Genomic DNA, 21,795 nt, shown 5'->3' on the forward strand with positions numbered 1-21,795 from the left:
AGGCAGTGGTAGTAAATGCAGAAAATCATTAGCTTCTGTGTGTGAGACATTTATATTGGGATAGATGGGGAATAAACACTTGGGTATATTGGAAAAGATTTAAGGTTATCCCTGTAAGGAGCAGATATTCAGATAGACCTTACAAGGAGAGACCCATTGGACATAAAGTCAGGGAAGATAGCAGGGCCAACCAGAACACTCCTCACCAAGCCTGCTATTGCAAGTGAGTGGTGGTTTCCTAAAGACAAGAAGCTACCTATCGCTTTCTCAATTCTAGATGAATGGATTTTCTTCTGGCTTTGTCACTGCATGTTGCTCTTACACAATTGTGACTCTAGTTTTTGGTTCAGTGTTTACTGTCTGCTATAGACACCTTATGCCTATAGTAAGCTAATCTTGTTGGACTGGTAGTTTCTTTTTGGACTTGTCAGCTGGTTTGTTGACATTATCTGCACAGTGCAGGTCTATGGCTGGAAAATCCTGTTTCAGACTATATGAAAGAAAGGAGTGAGAATTTGTTATCAGATTTGAAAGTGAGAGAGGTGGAGGCAAATGTTTAAATGTTTGGATTTACACTATTAGATTTGGAGTCCAGATCCTCAGACCAGCTCCTACTGAATTCCTGCCTTTGCAAAAATGTTTATGCCTTTTCAAAGCTTTGCAATCAGTAAACTATAACTTTAGTGCATGAAAGATACATTTTTAATATTGCTCACACCACAGTTGGTCCTGAAACTCTGGGTTGAAGAGTTTGAATCTGGTGGTCTGGCTTTTGGCTCCTTGTTGCAGAGATATTAATTAAGTTAGCTTTTCAGTTCTGTGAAGTAGGTAACACTTGATATTTTGAATACTCTATTATTCTGTATATGTGTATTTCTTCTTTTTCATGGGAAAGTTGCCAAAACAGAAACCTCAGTTCCCTCAGAGAGTTGCAATTTATTGATGTCCTTAAAGTCTTGTCTAGCGCATCAAGAGTAGTATTCATTTGATAAAGCAGTTGGGCAGTCTGGATTCAGAACCAACAGAATGGGAAAACTGGTGGTATGGTGTATCTCTAGTGCAGTATGTTGAGATCACTGTGTTCTTAAAATATTGTGCTGTTCTGTATTGACAAATTCTGCACTCATTCTAAAGACATTTATATGCATAGTAGCAGTGACTTTTATTAGAAAATTACTAGTAATCTGTGAATTTGTATCTCCAGCTTAGAGTGTGAATTAGTCCTCTTTTATATATTTTAAAAATCCAAACCATTTGTAATCATGCACACAACTTCCACGGACTTCAGATATGTAAGAGCTTTTTCCATTGACAAGCAGGAGTTTAGATTGGAAATTAAGAAGAATTCTGATAAAATTCAGCTCAGTTCATTGAAATGAATTTTATTTTTTAATTTCAAAGTTAATTCCTGTTCTGAAAAATCCTTGCTTACAACTCAGAGCTGTGAAATGTAGTAAGTGATATGTGAAAAAGAATAGTCAACATAGTAAGCTACAGAGAATGAGAACTCTAGCTCAGTGAATCCATTCACATGGGAAGGCTCAAAATTTATAATCAGTACTGTTTATGAAATGTTGGAGTGTCACAAAAAAAAGCCCAATCCACATAGTTTAAATAAATCGGGATTGAAGGCGTTTGTTGATTTATTAAAGACGTAATAACTAGAATTCAATGAACTATATACTTAGGATCAACATCCGCAATATAACAAATAAACTGGAATGTTAGATACTAACGAAATGTTAAGGACACCTTCAGATTTATACATTGAGTTCTGTAACTAATTCCAAAAAAAATTAATCACATACACATGCACACACATTCACAATTACATGCACATATTTCTGCTCTCACAGACAGTGTTGGTTACATGCTGGGTTCCCCTGTTAAAACATATCACCTATTGGACATGTGGGTGCTTTAGCTTTTATGTGTGAAAAAAGCCCATGAAGTGCCCCATAACCCATGTACTGGTGAGCAAGCACCCATGAGGTCATGTACACGGGTCCTCAGTTGTTGCAACTGCTAAGTGTCAGAATACTCAGCCTCCAACAGGGAGGTGCTTTGTCAGACATAAACAGAGGTTGCTGTGCTGCTGGAGTGGCTTCTGGCAGCATCAAACCAGGTTCTGACTGTTGCTCTGTTATTCTTATACCCTTTGTCCTGGTATTTTTCACGCTTCTTTTTTACTTCTTTTTTGAACTGACTCCATCATTTCAAAAGACCGTCTGTAATTCCCTTATTATTGTAAATTTCAGCTGATGGCCATCTCCTCTTTAGTGTAAGCAGTTTTGAGCAAACACCTGTTTAGACGGTTTTGGGTGTTGCACTCACTGTTTACACTCACATACCTGTCTTAACAGTTGTCCTTACACAGGGTATTTTTCCAAGTGCGGATGGTACAAGCACCCCACATTGAAAAAAATACTACTACTAATAATAATAAAAATAAATAATAATAATAATAATAAACTAAAAATCCCACCAGAAAACAGACATCTATTATATAGAATATGCCAGAGGCTCTCAAGCGAAATTTGCAACTGGCTCTTCCAAGCATTCTCTTTGTAGTGAATTATTAGCCTTCACTCTAAAGTGGATTTAAGAGCTTTTATGGGTTAGGTTGGAAGGGGATTTTCTTTTGTGGGTGATTAATTCCACATGTGTTTATTTTTGGGGGGTCCATGCACCTTCTTTTGAAGCTCATACTGGTGGCTGCTCTAACGTAGTGAATAAGCCACTGATTTTAGAGAACACAGTAATTGCATTGATTCCAACATTATATGGGAATAGGGGAGGCCAAAAATATTCTCATTTTACCTTCACTGGGAATACATTAGACACCAAAGACAAATAGTAATCTGACATAAATTTTAAAAGCAATAAACATCCTCCTTTCAGGGAAATAATGTGTCATTTTATGGTCCTTCTTCACTTAAAAGCATGTTTGGAAATTGTATTAAAATGATAGCTGCAATGCATAATCAAGTATACAAACAAGAACATGTGCCTTATGGTGAACAAACTGAATTTGTGTTTTGCTAGCTGACTTTTAGTTAAAAAGACAGATTGAGAGTTTGTGTCTGTAAAACTTCATCCTAAAGTACATGTATGTCTTTGTGATTGGGGAGGGAGTTACCTAAAATCATCACAGAACTTTTTGAAAATAATCACCAAACAAATCAAAATAATCCGTTTAATTAAAAATATATGGGTCTATTAGCAGAAAGAGTATGATAGCATTTCTGGCTGCTTTTGTATGTCTTGCATCAGCTTTTCGCAGAGAGATAACGTGGTTAGCTTTTTAGTGTTTTCATTACTATATAATTCAGGAGAAGTTCAGGCTGGATATCAGGAAAAACTCTTCACTGAGAGGGTTGCTGGGCACTGGAACAGGTTCCCCGGGGCAGTGGTCACAGCATCGAGCCTGCCGGAGTTCAAGAAGCATTTGGGCAATGCTCTCAGACATAGGGTCTGATTTTTGGGTGGTCCTGTGTAGAGCCAGGGCTGGACTCAATGATCCTTGAGGGTCCCTTCCAACTCGGGATCTTTTATGAATCTATGATTCTCTGGTTGAAAAAACATTAATTTTTCTGTAAAGGGCTTAATGTAAGCTTTTAAAAATTTCAGAATTTGTTGTGTGGACAGAACTCTTTTCTTATTCTGAGGTAGAGTTGTTGTTAACAGAACATAGCATGTAGTACTTTCTCTTATTTTTTGCTCTTATTTGCAGATAAAAGGAAAAAAGAGATAAAGGAACTGAATCAAACCATAATCTTTACAAAAATACTGGATGCAAACCTTCCACCTTCAAGTCATATATTGAAAATACAGCTCCTTTTTGCCAGTAACTGAAACTACTGCCCTCTATTGGCTTTTCTGGGAAGCAGCAGAAAGGGGAGTCAGAAAGGGGGTTCAAGATTAGCTCTGTCTGAATAGGGTCAAACAGGTGCATTTCCTAGCTAGCATTTTGGTTTAAGCAGAAGTATGGAATGGAAGTCCCAATTATTTTTGTGTGCTCCTTCATCATTAGCAATCATCAAAACCTAATTTAGCTCTGAAAGCTCTTTGACACAGAGCATAGCTGTCTACTGGTTCTGTTTGTGACACTCAGCAGCAGTAGGTATTGCAAGTTAGACAGCAAGTGACTGAACCTTCTTTGTATTGTTTTTGTGTTTGGGTATTATCTGAGAACTACCATCTAGCTCAATTGTACTAGAAAGGAACAAATACTTTCTACAGAAAACTGCTCCTTGGCCTTATAATTCAAGTGTCTTTGCAGCTTTGGTAATTGCCACTTATTGTGCTGAACTACATCTAGCATTTAAATAAATAAGGCTGTGGAGTTTAGCCTTTCCCTCAGCTTTGAGACACGCAGACCTATTGCTGATCAGTCAGGAAGTTCCTGTGATGATTACAAACACTATCGGTGGTGTGATTAAAGTCTTACCTTCCCTTAGTGCTGTAGTTTGGTACCTTTATCAGACATGAAGTATCACCAAGTTGTGTTTGGGGTTCGGTTGCTAGTTCTTAAAACAATTCTGTTACATGCTTTGGTCTATCTGCTATAGGTGTAAATACCAAAGGTTTGGGAAAATTCAGATCTGCCTTGGGTGTGAAAACTTCACACTTTGTATTTCCTGCCTGATGCTACCTTGCTTACTTCCTCTTTTGAGAGCATCTATTTTATTTATTTTATTCCTTTTTTTTTTAATGGAACCTTTGATAGTGATTTAGTGTTTCAGCTCGAGTTAGATTTTGTGTTTATCATCTACAATCCCTTAAGAAAGAGGAAGAAGCACACACCATTTGTGGAACTAAATGTATGCTTTTGGCTAAGTCTCCTTTTTGAGTTTCTGTGGTCTGTTATCTGTGAACATCGGATTCTTGAGTTTACAGTATAGCTGGGCACAGTAAACTCACTGCCACTGATTTGAGATAGATGAAGCAGGTATGACAGAGTTAGCACTGAATTTAGATAGACTGTCACTACACATAATAGAATGAGGATATAACAGTTTCTGCAACTTTAGAAAAGCACAAATTTTTAACAAAGCAAAAAATAGAATAAAGCATTATTAATAGTACGCTTTTAACTGCTCAAGAACTTTGCATGCTATATGTTTGTAATTTTTTTGGCCTTGAAAACTGAGGAAAAAGGACACAAGATAATCGTGGAGACTTGAAAGGATTATCATGGAAACTTTGTATAGAAGAATTTTCTGTGTGGTTTCACTACTTCTTGTTAAATATTTTAGTACTGCCAGTGACCACATGACATATCACAAAGCAGGTACTAATTTCAGCATTAAAAATTAACTGCTGCAGTAACAACTGACTGTTTGACTTGGTGAGCTAAGAAAGAATATATTTATAGACAGTTTCATTTCAGATCTCTAGATGAATGTCTATGCTGTTAATTCTTGTATTTATTTCTACATCTTTCTTGAACCCATTTCTGAGTAAAGATGAACCATAATGTTCTTACGGTGGTCCTAAAATAATTTTAAACATGAGTGAAAGCCTCATTTCCATGATTGTAAAGCATGATCTTCCTTCCAACGGAATGTTTATATTTAATTTAAGCTGCTTCACTGTGTAGCTTTTTATACTGACCCTTAAAATGCGGGTTCTTGAAAACTCATTAGTATTTCCCTGCGTATGGTTTTTGTTTGTTTGTTTTTTTCTCAGAAGCTTAATTCTGAAAATCTTTCTAAATGTTCTAAATTTGTGGAAGCAGGAAGAGGAAAAGATAGGATGCAGTAGTAGAGGAACATGTAGTAATTTGATGAAATGACGTCATTTGCCTTATGATACACGCTGTGCTTTGTCTCATTTCATGCTGTTTTTGCTGTGATAAAAACAGTCTTGTTAGCAGGAGTAGGATAAATTTCTTAGACTTGATTGTCCCTTATTCATGATTAAGATTCAGAAGAGATTGTTTCCACTGTCTGTTAAAATCAAGGATGTCTTTCCTCCAGTGTGTTCACAGGGACTTGGATTAAAATAGTGAACCCCAGTTCATAATTCTGGCTTGGTGTAATTTATGGTGTAAAAACGCATTTTAGGCATGTGTTAAAGTGCTCTGCTGAAACATAATCATTAGTCTCTTCGCTTCTGTCTAGGACTCATTTTAGAGTTATCTGCCTAGAACACAGATGGAAAATGACTGCAATACAGGGCACGTGAATGCTTTTATAAAGAAGGGATATAATAGTAACATCCTTTGCTAGTTTAAAAAAAAAATCATGCTTGCTTGCAAACAATTGTGGTTACAAGAAGTCCTTAGAAGCACTGTGTAAATATTTAATTGGAATGTAAGATATTGCTGCTAAAAACAGAAGTATTAAATGTATGCATCAGTAGAACTCCTCAGTAACAGCTGAGTGGGAAGAGAATATGTTCTGAGTAATGCCAGTTAAAGCCAGTACATTTATCTCCTGGTAGATTTGACTGCAGGACTCATCTGTTGAGAGGCACGATGGAGCTATATATAACTGAATCTTCCCATTACCAAGTGGTATTAGCACATGTTAAATTGAAAATGTACCAGCAAAGCCTGCTTGGGACAGTGTAGAAAAGCAGTCATTCTGTATACATTCATATATATTTTGCCAGCTTGAAATATTGGATGGATATGTTTACTGAGCAGTAGTCCAAGTCGTAATTTGAATGATCCAGTCCTCTGCTGTGCTCCAGCTCTTTTTCAATCACTTGATGATGCAAGGAAGCCCTGAACTGGAAGATCTTGTCCTCTCAGAGTTCCCAAAGCATGTTAGAGCAATTCACAGCACACAGGAAGCAGCAGTGTCCTTCATATGTGCAGCTATTTATGCATGCTTAGAGAATGCCTTGGAGTCAGTGGAAAGGGGGGTGCACATGGCTCGCATGGAATTTATCTAAACCAGGATGATTTATTTTTTTTTTTTAACATTCCATCGTTGTTTGTGAGCCAGCCTCATGTTCTCTGACAGTGACTGCTCTCCATAGTAGATGTTTAGCAGAGGTAGGAAAGTTTTCTCTATATGAACTAAAACAAGATTAAAATAGCTTTGCAGTCAGTAGGGCTGGTTTAGGTCGATTTCTTAAAATGACATGGTGGGGTTAGTTTTCTGCAATTTCTTGCACCCATGTAATGACCAATAATACTGAACAGAGCCAACTTTTGATTGAAGTAATTGAACAGTGTTATGGCCATAGGCTTAAGAGTGCTCGTGGAAGAAAGGTGGTATTCCTGTTATAATAGCAAGGCCTATTTTTATATGTTAAGTTTTCCAAGATTTCAAGGTAGCCTAATAACATATTGTGAAGTTCAGCCCTTGGGGCCAATCATCACCTACGTGAGCTATGCACACACATCGATATTGTCAGAGGTATTAGGGATCTACTCCGTTGGAAGCCATGATTGTGTACAGAAATTGCATATTAGCTTTCAAAAGGATGAATGTGATTTATTCATGTTATCTAGAACTCCATTGGTGTAGAACTCCTTTGGCTGCTGACATCAGTGCCTTTGCACTAAGCAGCTGAGTATCATGTTTGCCTTTTCTTTTGTGTCTAATGTTATGGATGGTGACTGTTCTACATTTCACGTTATATTCTGTCATTTAATTTCCAGCTTCATTGTTTTTCATTATTTGAAATATGATACACTGCATTAATTTAACAAATATTAACATATAAATGTAAATGCTATGAAGTACCTAAGGTTTTAAGTGTAGCTAGAGGTAACATCTGAAAATGCTTTCCATCAAATAATTAACAGAGGATTGGTAAGAGACAATTATTTAACTAAACAATTGTGATAACAGATAAGATATAAGGTAATATCCATGTAAAGAACCTAGGGGTAAAATTTTCTTTTTAAAAGTCCTGTGTTGATTTTGAAGTATTATTGAAACATTAGATGAAGGAAGAACATAATCTTGAAGTATTTCTGTATGTAACCTTTATTCAGATTTCACAAAATTTTAGTAAGTTTACATTTTGCAAATGAGATATATTATCATTAATGACAAAGATAGCAATAATATACTTCACAACAAAAGTATTTCATGCTCTTTTTGGAATAGTATGCTAATAATGGTAGTAAAAAGTAGTTGACTATACTTATTTAAAATATGACTAAACATTTTTAGGTTTCATGATCTTTCAGGAATGAAACAAATTATAGCTATTTTAGACTTTGCATATATAAAATAGCATACAGTATGATGGAATGTTACTCAGCTGTGTAGGTAGATAAGCATGTGCTTTGATCTCCTGAATTAATGAAATGCTTAAGAAGAAAATAATTAAGCTGTTATTTGTCTATTGATTATCAGGAATAAGGAATAGCAAGGATTTATCTGCAGCTTATTCTGCTTTGGTTTATTAATGATTTTTTCCATTCTGAAATTTAAACGTCTGGGAAACTTAAATATAGGTTATACTGGAAGAGGCAAAATGTTACCTGGTAATGTTGAAGCATGTACAGTTATTTGGTAAATAATCTGCTTCAAATATTTCATATACTGATTTAGTGCAAATTTAATAATTTGGGGAGTGCATTGAAACTTTTCAGGCTGAAAACTAGACCTCAATTATTGTAATTGTTGTGTGGTAAAATTTGAATACATTTCCATAAATATTTTCTTTATGTGCCAATGTATCCCTTTCTTGACTATAGCAATTTGTTAGGGAGGTAGGGGCCAGGTAGTGTTCACAGTGATTTTACTGTCCTATTATGTAAAAAACAATATTTTCTAGTTTTTAGGCCAAAACATAGTACTCAGGTTTCTTACTATCCACATTTTTCATGCAAAGTTATAGTTATTCTAGAGCTTGGGCTGGAAAAAGTATTTCAGCATATGGCAAAAAATGTTTGCGACTGCCAAGAATGTGCAGATGTCTGTGAGTGAACTAATAAACAGCAACTTCATCAAGGTATTGGTAATGCTGTCTTTATGCAAGCCAAGGAAAGACAGATAGTTATTATTTGATTAATAACCAGAAAAGATAAGTGATGTCATACTGCATGCAGATGGGAATGACTCCAAACATGTCTGCACCTGTTTGAAGTATTACTTTTTTTTTTTCCTCTCCCTTCTCCTCCGAATATGCAACAGTAATGGCTTGAAAATAATGGCCATCTAATTATGATTTATTTTTCTAAAATACAGATTTTAATCTGATTTAAGCCATTTGCATTGAGTGCATTTTATGCTGAGAGAGGAATATTTATTCATGTGTCTATGTAAAATTATTCCTAGTCTTTCCCAGGATGGTGTTTTGTTGTTGTTGTTGTGTTGTTTTTTTGTTGTCGTTGTTAGTTTGCTTTATTTCATTGTGGTGGTGTTTTTTAATTATCACAAGTAAAGCAAATATGTTCATATACAAAATGCAGTAATTGTTTGTTTACTTGCTTGCTTTCCTTTTTTTCAAAGATTCTCATCTTCCTCTGTCCCTTAGGCATTATCAATTCATCATGATTAAGACTCTTAAGACTCAGGAAGTGCTTCATCTAGATTTCTGAAGCCATTCCTCACCATGTAAAAAGGATTTCCGGTGCTATTGTCTTTTTCACAAATAGTCTGAATTTCTTTTCACATGTATTCTTGTGCAGGTTTATTTTAATTTTTTTTCTGTCTGTCTTCACTCTCAAGTTCTCACATTTTTCTGCAGTATGAGAATAACAGGTGTATGAATTGGCATTTTGAGGAATTTTTTCCTGGATAAAATCTGGTCCTAATCCCTTTGTTTCCAAGGCAGTTCAAACATTAGGATTGGGAAGAGCCCAGAGTGATGGATGAAGGAAAAGCTTAATGTTAATTCCTGGGAGTGAGTAGCTAGATCATTCTCTCTCCTTGGGGTGTCATATGAGCATGGTATTGGAGGATATTGGTGATACTGGGGGGATTATTTTTTATTTTTTATTTTGGTTTGGCTTCAGTTCTCCATTGAATTAGACATTAGTGCTCAGTGAAGAACTATGTATAAACATTGATTTCCTTCTCCCACTTTTTTTTTTAAACACAGCAGTAACCCAATGAAGCAATCCTCACATTGCAACATATTTTCCATATTTTCACACTGCCCGGGGGGGGGGGGAACTGTTTTTCCAGAGAAATGGGAAAATATTCTAAGTGAATCTGGGGCAATCGATTTGCATTCAGTTGGTGCCTAAAACTTTTCCAGGCCAAAGCTCAAGCAGAACATAAAGTTCAGCATGCAGGTGACAGGCTAAAAGTGAACACGTGGAACACGTGACTGTCTGGAATGTGTGTTGTCAACATTCATAGCTGATAAGATGCAGAAAATTCAGACACATTTACGTTTTAATCAGGAAGAACGACTGTAACAAAATCAAGTGTCTTTGCATGAAATCCAGGACAAATGACAAGGGGAAAAGAAGGTATGTTTGTCATTTAAAATGCTTTTAATAGGAGAAATTGATGTTCACCTAATTGCTGATGCTACACTGAGGCACCGAAAGTGGAATAATACAATTTTCTTTTAGTTTTTATTTTTTTAATTAAAAACAAAATCATTAAAAGATGGTGTGTGTTGGAACATTTTAAGGGAGTATGTTCCTCCCCTTCCCTAAATAAACCTGAAATAAATCTTACAGCCTCTGTTTTGAAATGGATGAAATAAGGAACTTGAGACTCTAGTGGTGGTGATGTGGGATATGCAGAGATCTGAGATAGTTTGATGCATTTGCTATTCTCTCTAATCAGGTAATTAGTTTTCTAGGGGAAAAAAAGAAAAAAAAAAAAAGGTTTAATCTGTAGGGAGTTATGTTTTAATCTCAAGAGAACCCCCATTCAGTCTTCAGTTTTTCAGCTATGAGAGACAGTATCACGGATAGAGAATGTACTATATTGAGAGCATCTTAAATAATTTTTAAGATTTTTTTCAATGCAAAATAGACAATATACTAAGGCTTTTGCCAGCTGACGAACTATTCAAGAAAGCACTTATCTCAGCAACATGAATATAATATAAAAACTTCTACAACCAATGTAGAATAAGTACGTTCTATGTACAGAGCAACCCGAGTTCTCTGCAGATGTTGTCTTGTGGTATGCTTCTCTTTTGGAAACAGGTATTTCTTTTACCTTCATATGTTTACTGGTGATTTTAGTTATATTAGCACTTTTAGAAGACCTGTAGTGATATTTTTTTGAAGTCTTTTCATATTTTTCCTGTCATGTGACTTCATGTGTTTATTACCATATGTTACTTAAAGAAGGCTGTTAGTCTAGGTTTATATCGATCCCTGCTTGTGGCTTGTGACTTGGAAGATCCTACAAAGATATGAATCAGTTAAAAAAAGATCATGAATGGCTGAAATAGTAAAACCCCACATACCTTGTAGAAACTTCCACAGTTTGGAGAGTGGATATATAGGTAAGTGTGACAGGTCCTTTTAATAACTGTTTTTCAGGGCATTATACAGTTTCAGACTTTGAGTTCTTTGCATATAGCATTAGAATGATGGGCAGCTTTGACAATGGCTCTTCCAAATTCTTGTACTTTTTCTTAAACAAGAGAATGTGTTTGGCTGTAGGAACTGAGGAAAATGTGGAGCTAAGTAAATGTTCTGAGATCATCACAAAAATCCTATGGGGACAGCTGCATTTTAGTCTTAATAGGCATTGCCTAATCCGTTGTCTTCATATATGGAACAATCAGATGTACAGTTTAAGACCAAACAAAGTTGGAAACTGGAGTTTATTGGGAAAAAATAGACGATAATCATAACTACTGTGTGGAGGCACTAGAGGACACCGCAGTAACAGGGAGTACTTTTAAACTTCCCTGCTTTGCCAGAGTGTTGCTTTGCATATGCATTTATTATCCTGGTGTTCAAGTTTGAAACATTGCCATGCTGTGAGACTTCAGCTTCAGCAGATAAAAATCTTAGAAGGGTACCGTCGTCTTTTGTTAAGATGGAAAACTGCCTCTCTGGCAGTGTTTATGGAATAATTAACTTATCCACAGGATCGTCCTTGAATTCCTTCTCTTTTATAATGTTTTTTTGTGAGGACAGGCAAGTAATTCAAAGAGCAGAACTTATTTTTAGTTTTAGTCTGGGCCTGAAATAAACCAAGAAGTCTGAGTCGTGTTACGATAAACAGGGAGTAAAACAGAGACAGGAAATAGGGGGTCTTTGGTAATGAGTTCCAGCCTCTCTTGAAACAGAAAGCCAGGGAAAGCATTACTTGAAAATAGTTTCTCAGTGACAGCTTAATAATTTTAGCTTGTTATTCAACATTAAAAGAGAACAGTTTCTGCAGATTTATACTGTTCTTGAAAGATCTTTTTTAAATATCATTTAGCAAGTTGTATTTTTGATGTTTTTAGAGTTACGTTGTCCTCGTTGCTAACCGATCTGCTGTTTAAAAAAACCAGATGTTTGGGGGAGAGTCTGAAGTTTATACAGTTGTGCATTGTATATACATCTGTGAGAAGCATTTGGGATAAGACTGGGACAGAGGCAGTAGATTTAGCTTGAAATGCGAACATACATTCAAGACTTTAGAAGCTGAGGGGTTGAAAGGGGAAGAAGTCACAGCTATATCCTGTAGAACAAAGCAGTGCGCTTGTTTCCAAAAGTTTCTTTTAACCCTGGGAATGTGACTGCTGAGATGGGCCCAAAGCATGGATGGTGAGATTGATATTTACAAGCACTTCACGTGGCTAAAGAGGGTAAGTGGTTTGCTGTGCTTTGTTTTGTCTTTGTAAATGCATGTTAGCAAAGCTAAGTCAGAATTCTGAGTTTTGCAGAAGGAAACGCGTTGGGTGCCTCAGACGCAAAATACTGTAAGTTCCTTTATGAGAAATGAATTGGAGACGCTTCATGCAGGAGGGGGAGGCATGCAGGAGGAGGGCGGGAGGGGGGAGAATCAGCTGTCTTTGTCTTTAAAAGTGAAACCCTAGAATCAAACTTTGAACAAATGGCAATAGATTCTAGTAAGTGCTTATGCTTTCCTGAGATTATAATACAACAAAGTATATCCTACATGACAAAGTATGGCAAAAAATGAGAATACATTGTTTACAACATTGTAGTTTAAAATTAAGATGTATTTGCACTGGTTCTTCACTTAATTCTTCATTGAGGTAATTGTATGTGACATTTTAGGATGCCTTTGTTTTGGATAAAAATGGTGGTACATTTTTCCTGCTCACATTTCTCGTATTAAAATATGTTTTTTTTTAAAGGCAGTGCTATTAAAATCCTAATTTTGTGCTAAACGTGAATGTGAACATGAATTAACTGCATAATATAATGAGATTGTTTTTGTCTTCCTATAAGGGAAAAACAAGGTTTGTGCAATTGTCTGATCACCTTAGAAAAATCCCTTAATTTTTGTCAGCTTGTAGATTTTATACATTCTAACGATTTATTTCTCAGTTTTTGAAAAATGCATGAGTGGGATGAGAATAGATCTTTCACAGTATACTGTTTTTTTTGTTTGTTTGTTTATTTGTTTTTAATTACAATATTGATTTAATTGTATGTCATGTAAGGAGCACATCTCATTATACCTTTAAAAAACTAATTTTAACCTGTGTGTACTTTTACTGGAAATTGTACGCATGATATTTATGTTAGTGCTTCTGTATGGCACTAGTTTAAAAACACAGGTATACAAGTGAACATGCACTCTTCTTTTGTTTTTACTGAAAATGTAAACATAAAATATAGGTAAATACGTGTGTGGAATGTGAATAGGAACTTCAATTTGGGTAGCTTCTTGAATGCATATAAAATATTCATGATATGTCAGTCTTTAATAAAAGCTTGAGAATCTTGAAGTTCAGTTAATTTACAAAACATTTGCATCACATTCTCAAAGCTCTTACATTTCTGGCATGTGGATGGGGAGGAGATTAAATGGGGAATGAGTGGGTGAGTGAAGGAGAGGAGGCAACAGGAAGTACGTTTGGTAACATTAGACTGTTAGTTTAACCTGTGCTCTGTGCAGTTAAAGCTAGATAACTCTTTAGTGGTTTTTGAAATCACGTTAACTTGTTATTTAAATTATATTTTGAGTATGGTATGTCTGTTGCCCTTGCTTCTTGGTTTAATTTCATTTCTAAAATGTAATTTTGCCAAAAAAAAAAGGCTACAGTGTGGTGTTATCAGACTATTGCATTCAGTGTGCACTGAGAACTACAAAACAATGAGAAACGGCTCTAAAAAGGTAGCATCAGTGAAGAACGGTTCTTACTGAAATGCTGACTGTTCTGGGGGTACGAACAACAGATGGTGTCTTTGGGATGATTTTCGAGTACTGTGTTTAGAAAGGATACTCTGTTCAAAAATAGCACAAACTTCTTCAGAAATTAATGCCATTACAATGGTTGCACTTAATTCCTTTTATTTAAGGCACATAAAGGAGAATATCAATATTGCTCCTTTTCCTTGCAGGCTCTTTAAGGGAGTGAGCACGTGTGGGGGAATTGCAGAGAAATGAAAAATGATCTTGCATTGTTCCCAGGAGACCTTGAGCAGTGTGCTCCCAAATTCTTTTGATAAGTGATTTAAAAAATAAAATCTAAGTTACTTATTTAATTCTCATATTCAAGAATCCTAGTGTCCCATGTCTGGCACTGACTGGGATAGATTTGGGGCCCTGCAATCATAAACTATTGCTCTTTGGCTGCGAGTGCAAGTATGAGTACCCTCCAGAGTAACAAATGGCGCTTAACAGAGAGTAACTGCAACAGACTTCCATAAACCCTTGGTGAAGTACACCAAAGCTGGTTCCAATTTCATCATAAGAAGTCACTTCAGAGACCAGGATCAGTTTTGATGTTGCAGTTAGTTGGTTAAGCCACATTTTCCCACATGTATCTGTGCCTTGGACTGGATTAGGACAGCAAACAAACAATTATAAAAAATCATGAGACCCAGGCAGGGGGAAATGAAGGACACAGATGATATTTTCAGATGCTTAGAACAGAGGATATGGTTTTAAGCAGTAGTCTTGTAACATAACAACAACAGTAGTATCATGCAGCAGCAGCAGGTACAAGGCAATATTTAGGTCAAACTTAAACAGAGCATCACCACGTTTCAGCTCTTTCCATTAGACTTTCTTGATGTTAAAACGACCTGTGAAAAGTGCTGTGCCAAGAATGCTCATAGGTTATAGATACAGTGGGCACCAAAAAGTAAGACTAAATAAAGCCAAACAAACAAACAAACAAAAATTTTAGTCTTGTCTCAGTTGTATATGAGGCACAGCTCATGCTTTCATTTGTTAGTTTTTTTTGTTTTTTTTTTTTTACATTTTACTTTTTTCTGTCTTCTGACAGAAAGAAGAATTAATGCTGCCTGCAGTAGTAGTCTTTCTCAAAGAGAGAGAATTTTGTGTTGATAACATCTTACCTGATATCAAAGACAAAACTCTGCAGTGGGTACAGCTATGCTATACTTTATGGCATATGATATGCTGGTGGCAATTTCAAAACTGTCTGGGTGAGCTTATTCTGCCTGAAAAGCTGAATGGTATCTGACACACAGAGTACCACCCTAGTTTCATGCCTTTTGTAGCAGAGTTTGCAACAGCACCAGTGTTCAAAGATACCGTGTTAGTGAGGCATAAAGCCGAGTTAAGGAGGTCACAGGACATGCCAGGGGAGGCGCGTCTCTAAGCAGTCTCTTTCTAGAAGGATATGGAAAAGTTCTTGTGTATATACAGGGCACTATTACCATTACTTTATGACAGGCTGTCAGTCTGTGGGAAGCTGATGTCAGGTTCTTTTACAGGGCCTAAGCATGAATCTGTTGCTGTTAAACTTCTGTTGCAAGCTAAAGAACCTAAGGCTCTCACCCCACCTTCCGAATGCTAAATGTGCGTCATCTTCAGACTGAGTTTTCTTTGGTTCTCCTAAGGAGCTTGGGTTAAAGGGTTCACATACAATATCCTCTGTGGTGCTGTTGCTTTATCTTCCTTCCATCTGGCCTTAATTGGAACACACTATGCTGAATAAAAATGACATAACCCCCATTTTGGTTCATGGGCATATAGGTGTAATCACAAGTTACTAAGTTTCATCACAGAAATAAATGCTAGTATTTATGACAAAACGGTATCACGTGCTCTCCAAGAGCATTATAAAACTGGGCTTTTTGAACTGCAGTAGATGAAATGTAGCAAAATGGAAAATCTCATGTGTCAGGAAAACTTTGCAAGGGTAAGACTTGTCATTTTGAAAGAGATGCCTTCATATGGAATGGAAACGTGATGACTCTTATAGCTTGCTTTGGACTTAAATTTTCAAGTGTGTTCAGCTCTGAGCTGATGGTTGACCTGAGACATATACATTAGTGCTATGCTTTTGTTTCTTTTGTTCTGGCTACTGTACATAACCTGTGCTAGCAAGAGGTGAAGCAATCAAGCATATGCTGTATTAATTAAGCTTATGATATTAAGGGTGAACCTCATGACTTCTGTAAGGATATCTTCCTTTAAGTAACTTAACTGTCTGGAGGAGAAGTTTAAGCAATGGGAAAAGTTATCCTGATAAAAATGTAAATATTTGGTCAAAATTATTTGATTTTAAGGACTGCGTGAATTTACCTAGCTTTGCCTGTACTTAATTGCAGACTATATGTTGTTAGCTCTTTCAGATTGACTGCCACTTTCACTTAATCAACAACGAACAATGACAAGCAGAAAAATCCTATTGTTGCTTTCATAATTGCCTTCAGATGAAAGGCAGGAATTGCAGATCCAGAAATCATGTTCCAGCCACCTCTCCCTCCTCAAGTATGCTGAGTGAATGTACATACATTCAGATGGGTGTGTATTTCAGGTAGCACTAGAATGCCAAGAGATTAAATTTGTATTATATCCATAGATAGATGCTAAAATAAAATTGTTTACTGTGTAGGCTTCTCACTCACCACTATACAATAGCAAATATTGTGACTCATAACATCAATTCTGCTGACCCAAAACAGTAATCAAAACTTGGGAAGTTTGTATTCTTCTAAATATTATCAACTCCAGAGAGACTGGAAAAAGTCTATAGTGTACATTTTTCCTGTATTGAAATATAATATTGCAGTCTGTGTGCTGTTAGTAGTTTGTGGTAAACTGGCTGGTTGAACTCTGCTGGCCATATTCCTCTTCTCACCTTCTAAACTGCAACAAAAGACAATACATCATGTATGTCTCTAATCTTTCCCATTAATGCAAGTACTATAGTTGCCACAGGCATCTGATTCAATTATCAGTGGAACTGAAAGTGATTCATGTGATTCTGAATAAGAAGGGAGGAGGGTTTTGACGTAATCTCTATTCTAAGAGGCGGGTGACTTGTTGAAAAAGCTTACAAGTCACCAGTCTGACTGACTGCCAGATTTCTTTTCCCAGCTCCTTCCTCTTCCATAGCCCAATATGAGATACATGCCTTAGTGATAAATTTCTGTGTAACAGTTTGCTGATGAACTTCAGAAGTTGGTGGGTTTTGTTTTAAAATCAGCTGTGTTGGAGTATCTTGGAGATGAAACCTAACACACAAAGAGAACATAAATTGGCCTATGTTCAATTTTATTACCTTGCATATGTGCTTGCTGTAAGGGGCTTACTTTTACAGACTGTGCAGATTCAAGTTCTGTTTCAGAAACCTCTGAACAGAACATCAGTACATAAACTCTAAACAATAGTTGTTCAGTTCTGGCAATGTGCTGCATTCTGAATTGTCTCCTGTTAAAATAACATGCAAGGAAACAAAAATTCCTTGCTTACTGGACTCTGAGCTCCTGTCTGAGAAGACTGTTGAAAATTAAGCTAGCTAGCTGAATTGATCAAATATGTCTTCCCTTTCTTGCCATACCCTTTCATATTTTTGCTAATTATCCTCATTTTAACATTAGAGTTTGATTCAACAGCTTTAAGTCTGATATTTTTTGTATCATATTCTGGAGGAATATTTAAGCCTTTTTCTCTGAATAGTACTCTGTAATGACTGGATCACCTAAGTGATACTTACATGCTCATATTTTCAGCTTGTGTTAATATTATGTCCAAATTAGATTAAAGGGAACATATTCAAGAGAGATCTGGATACTAAAGATGAATAAGAAGCTGAAGCTTCTTTATTTTTTTTTTTTTTTTTTTTTTTTTTAAGAACTGGGAGAAACGGTTTTGAATTATTTGAGGAAATACTTTGCATTTATATCAGATGCAATCTGATTTTCATTAAACTATATCCGAGTTCTCTTACAGAGAGTGTAATACAGGTGCTTCAAGAAATTGCTTTGCAGCTGTCTTAGGCAAAGCATGTATGGTATACACTTGAGTTTTCATCTGCAGCACTACTACCATCCTAACTGTTCCAGCCACCTTTCCTTCTACTACTTTACTATGTAATCAGAAACTTTTTTTTTTGACATCTCTCCCATTGTTTCATTACAAGAAATATAATTAACACATTTAACTTATAAGTTGTGGAGCTCGGGTAATGATTTTTAGTCCTTAAGGCTACATCTTCTGAAGTAACATATTTGTCTGTGGCAAATCTTGTTGATTCAGCCTTTTGGTTCATGTGATTACGTGAGTCTAGTGTTCATTTTTTGTCATCTCTTACACTAACTCGTTGCTCTCTGGTCTTACAACTTCAGTGCTACGGATTCCATATTAAGTTCCTGCTGATACATGTGATACCTAACTATACTCAGTTTCATCTCAGTACTGTCTTTCACAACTGCAGCGTGCACTCCAACCATCCACAGATGGTCTTGGTTCATATTACATTGTTTTATCTTGTCTTAATGCATGCCACAAAGACTTCCCAAGTCTTAAACAACTGCTGTGTGTCAATCAGCCACTTTTTTTAGCAGGCCATTTTCTGTGTACTGTACTTATCTGAGCGGTCTCTGGCTGACCTTTTGCCAGGGTTGGGTTTTTGTTTGTTTGTTTTCCACTTCTCCTTGTCCACATGTGTGTGATTCACTAGGTCTTATATGGGTATTGAGTGTTGAACTTCCTACAGAGGATACTTCACAGTCAGTCAGTGCTGCAGACATCACCAGGTGTTATACGTTTGGTAAATGTGAGTGTAGTAAAGTGTCTGTCTTATTTGTGATTTGATGTTGAATTAATTCTTAGTTACTGATTATATAAAATGTTAACTGTGTTTTGCAGTGATGACAAGTTGCTTTTGTTAAAATATATTGGCAGCAATTTAACTCACAGTGTTTGTAAGGGAAAGGGGGAGGTGGTTACACAGGTGGTTACAGGCATATTTCTTAAGTCTGGCATAGAAAATAGCAAATGACAGCAGCATAAAGGGTGCAAACAAAGACTACCTGACTGGGCAGTCTTCATCCTTAGCTTTTGTTACTAGGAGAATCTTCTCCTGCCTAGTAGTGTGCTGTTGTTCCCTGAACTTGGTGTTCTGTGTTCAGAAAAGTGTTCACCTACCATTGTGTGCGACGTCAGAGACATTGGGAAGGCCTGTGGGCTGTCCATTGGGAAAACCATTTAATGATATGGAGGGAAGTTTTAGCTCTAATGTAGCTGCCAAGGTTAAAGATTTCTGATCTAAAAGACTTTGCTCTTCAAGTGGAATAGTAGCCCAAGCAGAATGGCTGATGCTTTGATTGAGGATGCATAGCTGAGGTCAAAGGATTATCTAGGTGGACATACAGAAATAAATCTTGTTTACTTATGAGGATTCCTTATTTTCATTATACTACAAAAGTTAATAAGGAATGACCTTTAAAATCATATAGTTCATGTTTTTGCCTTGTTAAGCTGGCATCTCCCAGTGAAGTGATAAGTTGCTAGTAAATATCAAATCTATTCCTATACAATTACTGATCGTTGGAAATGAGAAAGTATTCAAAATTCAGCTAAAAACCACACATACAAAAGGTTTAATACGTACAAAATAAACAGCTTTGTTCTGTAGACATACTTTTTGCATGTATTTTGCATTATAATAACCACGCTGTATCAATTTTATTAATTATTTCTTGAAATTTTAATATTAACTGTAAAAGTTCTTACAGCACTTTTCTCCCCAGTCACAGGTGAATCATCATTCATCTACTAATAATGAAACCTATCAAGAAAGATTGGCACGATTAGAAGGTGATAAAGAGTCTCTCATACTGCAGGTATGTTTTAAAGAGAATATTGTCTATGTAGTTGATATTCATTGAATAAAAGGTGAAGTAAAAGAGTATATTCTGTGGGAAAAAAAAGTTAGCAGGTCATGAAATGTAACTGATAGTTAATCAGGAATTAATTTATGATTTTTATAATCCATATGATTGGTCTAATGGTGCAATAACTGGGTGTAGGAGTGGGGAATAACAGCTATGGTAAGAATGATGATTAAATAAATGCAGAGTGATGTTATTATTGTTGTTGTTATTATTATTATTATTATATTTCTCCAAGATAATAATGTACTGGTAATAGTTTTCATTCTAGGTTTGCCAGATTTTGCCGGTTACTTTCTAGATTCTGCATGACACTGTTTTTAATGAACTGAAAGACTGAAGAATAAGGGGAAAACTATGCTGTTGTGTTTCAAGATAACATACTCATTCCTTACTTTCTTCTCCATTGAAGTCATTAAACTTCTGTTAGCAAATGTGTATTGCAAAAATTTTATCATTCCACTGAGTGATCTATTTCTATGTGCTACCGTTTATAAGGATGGATAGGTTGTAACAATATGGGAAGCTGTTTAGCATCTTGAGACCAGGGATTCAAAAGCAAGATGATGCTTATACCACCATATAGCTTCAGAGAGATAGTTTGGTTATTATTGGGATGTGGAAGACTTGAAAGTCTCAGAAATAAAAATGAGAAATTAGAAGTTTTTCATAAATCATAAGTGGGTAGAACTAATATTTTCTCTGCTTGTATATTGTATTGAAGTTGCTTTACATCATCAAAAAGCTTAAGGAGGGGGAGGTAAAGTCAAATCAAATCCTGAGTGGGAAAAAAAAAATAATATTCTGTTTGGAACTTAAATGTTCATGTGTTTCAAATTTCCATTTTCTAATAGGAGATTAGAAGTTGGTTGAGACAGCATCACAACTTTAATAAATAAATAATATTAATAAACAATATTTATTCTAAATAATTAATTATTATATTATTTATTTATTAATAATATTAATTTACACATTAATGAAGCTGTTATTAACTGTAGCATGTTGATTCTATTAATGAGATTCTATTAATGATAGCACATAGCTTTTCACACAGTATGTTCACTTCTCACACTTGTACAAATGTGCACTCATAATTGGAGCAACAATTAGAAGACTAAACCCACTCAGAACTTCACTCAGAAGCACAGGGTTGTACCAATGCACCTGTGTCTTTGTCCTGAAGGGGTCCTTTGTATCATCACATATGTTTATAGTCCTATAATCTTTGTCTGTGTATAGAAGGGGCTGTCCTCTTGAGTGTGGTTTGAGCCATACAGATGGTTGTTGATGGTCATTTTGCACTGGTGGTCTTCTACAGGTTTGGCAGAATTGTGGTATTAGAAATGTGTCGGTTCTTGCAGATTTAATAGGACCACTAGTCTCCAGAAGCACTAGAGGCAACTTAGAGGCAACTTCTCATTATGTACTTTCCCTGTCTCTTCACGTTGATTTTTAGTAACTATTTCTTCATCCACACAAATAGGTATTTATACAATACAGCTACCCAAACTCACAAAGAAGAGGCTTTTATGACATGGTTCAGAGTCCTGCCTGCAGTTTTCCCTCAAAAGGAATGGATTAAAATCAGATGTAGAAACTTCTCTTTTGCCTTTTAC

General features: G+C 36.0%; 1 protein-coding gene across 21 annotated transcripts in view; it reads left to right on the forward strand.

Annotated features, from left to right (window-relative positions):
- PPFIBP2 (PPFIA binding protein 2) overlaps nt 1-21,795 on the forward strand; it is a 111,355-nt gene that overhangs the window by 41,437 nt on the left and 48,123 nt on the right. For 18 of the 21 annotated variants that reach the window (XM_040559886.1, XM_040559882.1, XM_040559885.1 and 15 more), the window contains one exon: nt 20,036-20,128. In XM_040559886.1, coding sequence (XP_040415820.1) covers nt 20,036-20,128 — 93 coding nt within the window. Of the gene's footprint in view, nt 1-11,862; nt 12,694-20,035; nt 20,129-21,795 lie in introns of those variants that run through there. The other 3 variants (XM_040559903.1, XM_040559901.1, XM_040559902.1) reach the window with 3 other exon arrangements.

Source organism: Cygnus olor, chromosome 5, assembly GCF_009769625.2.
Source record: "Cygnus olor isolate bCygOlo1 chromosome 5, bCygOlo1.pri.v2, whole genome shotgun sequence".
Lineage (NCBI taxonomy): Eukaryota > Metazoa > Chordata > Aves > Anseriformes > Anatidae > Cygnus > Cygnus olor.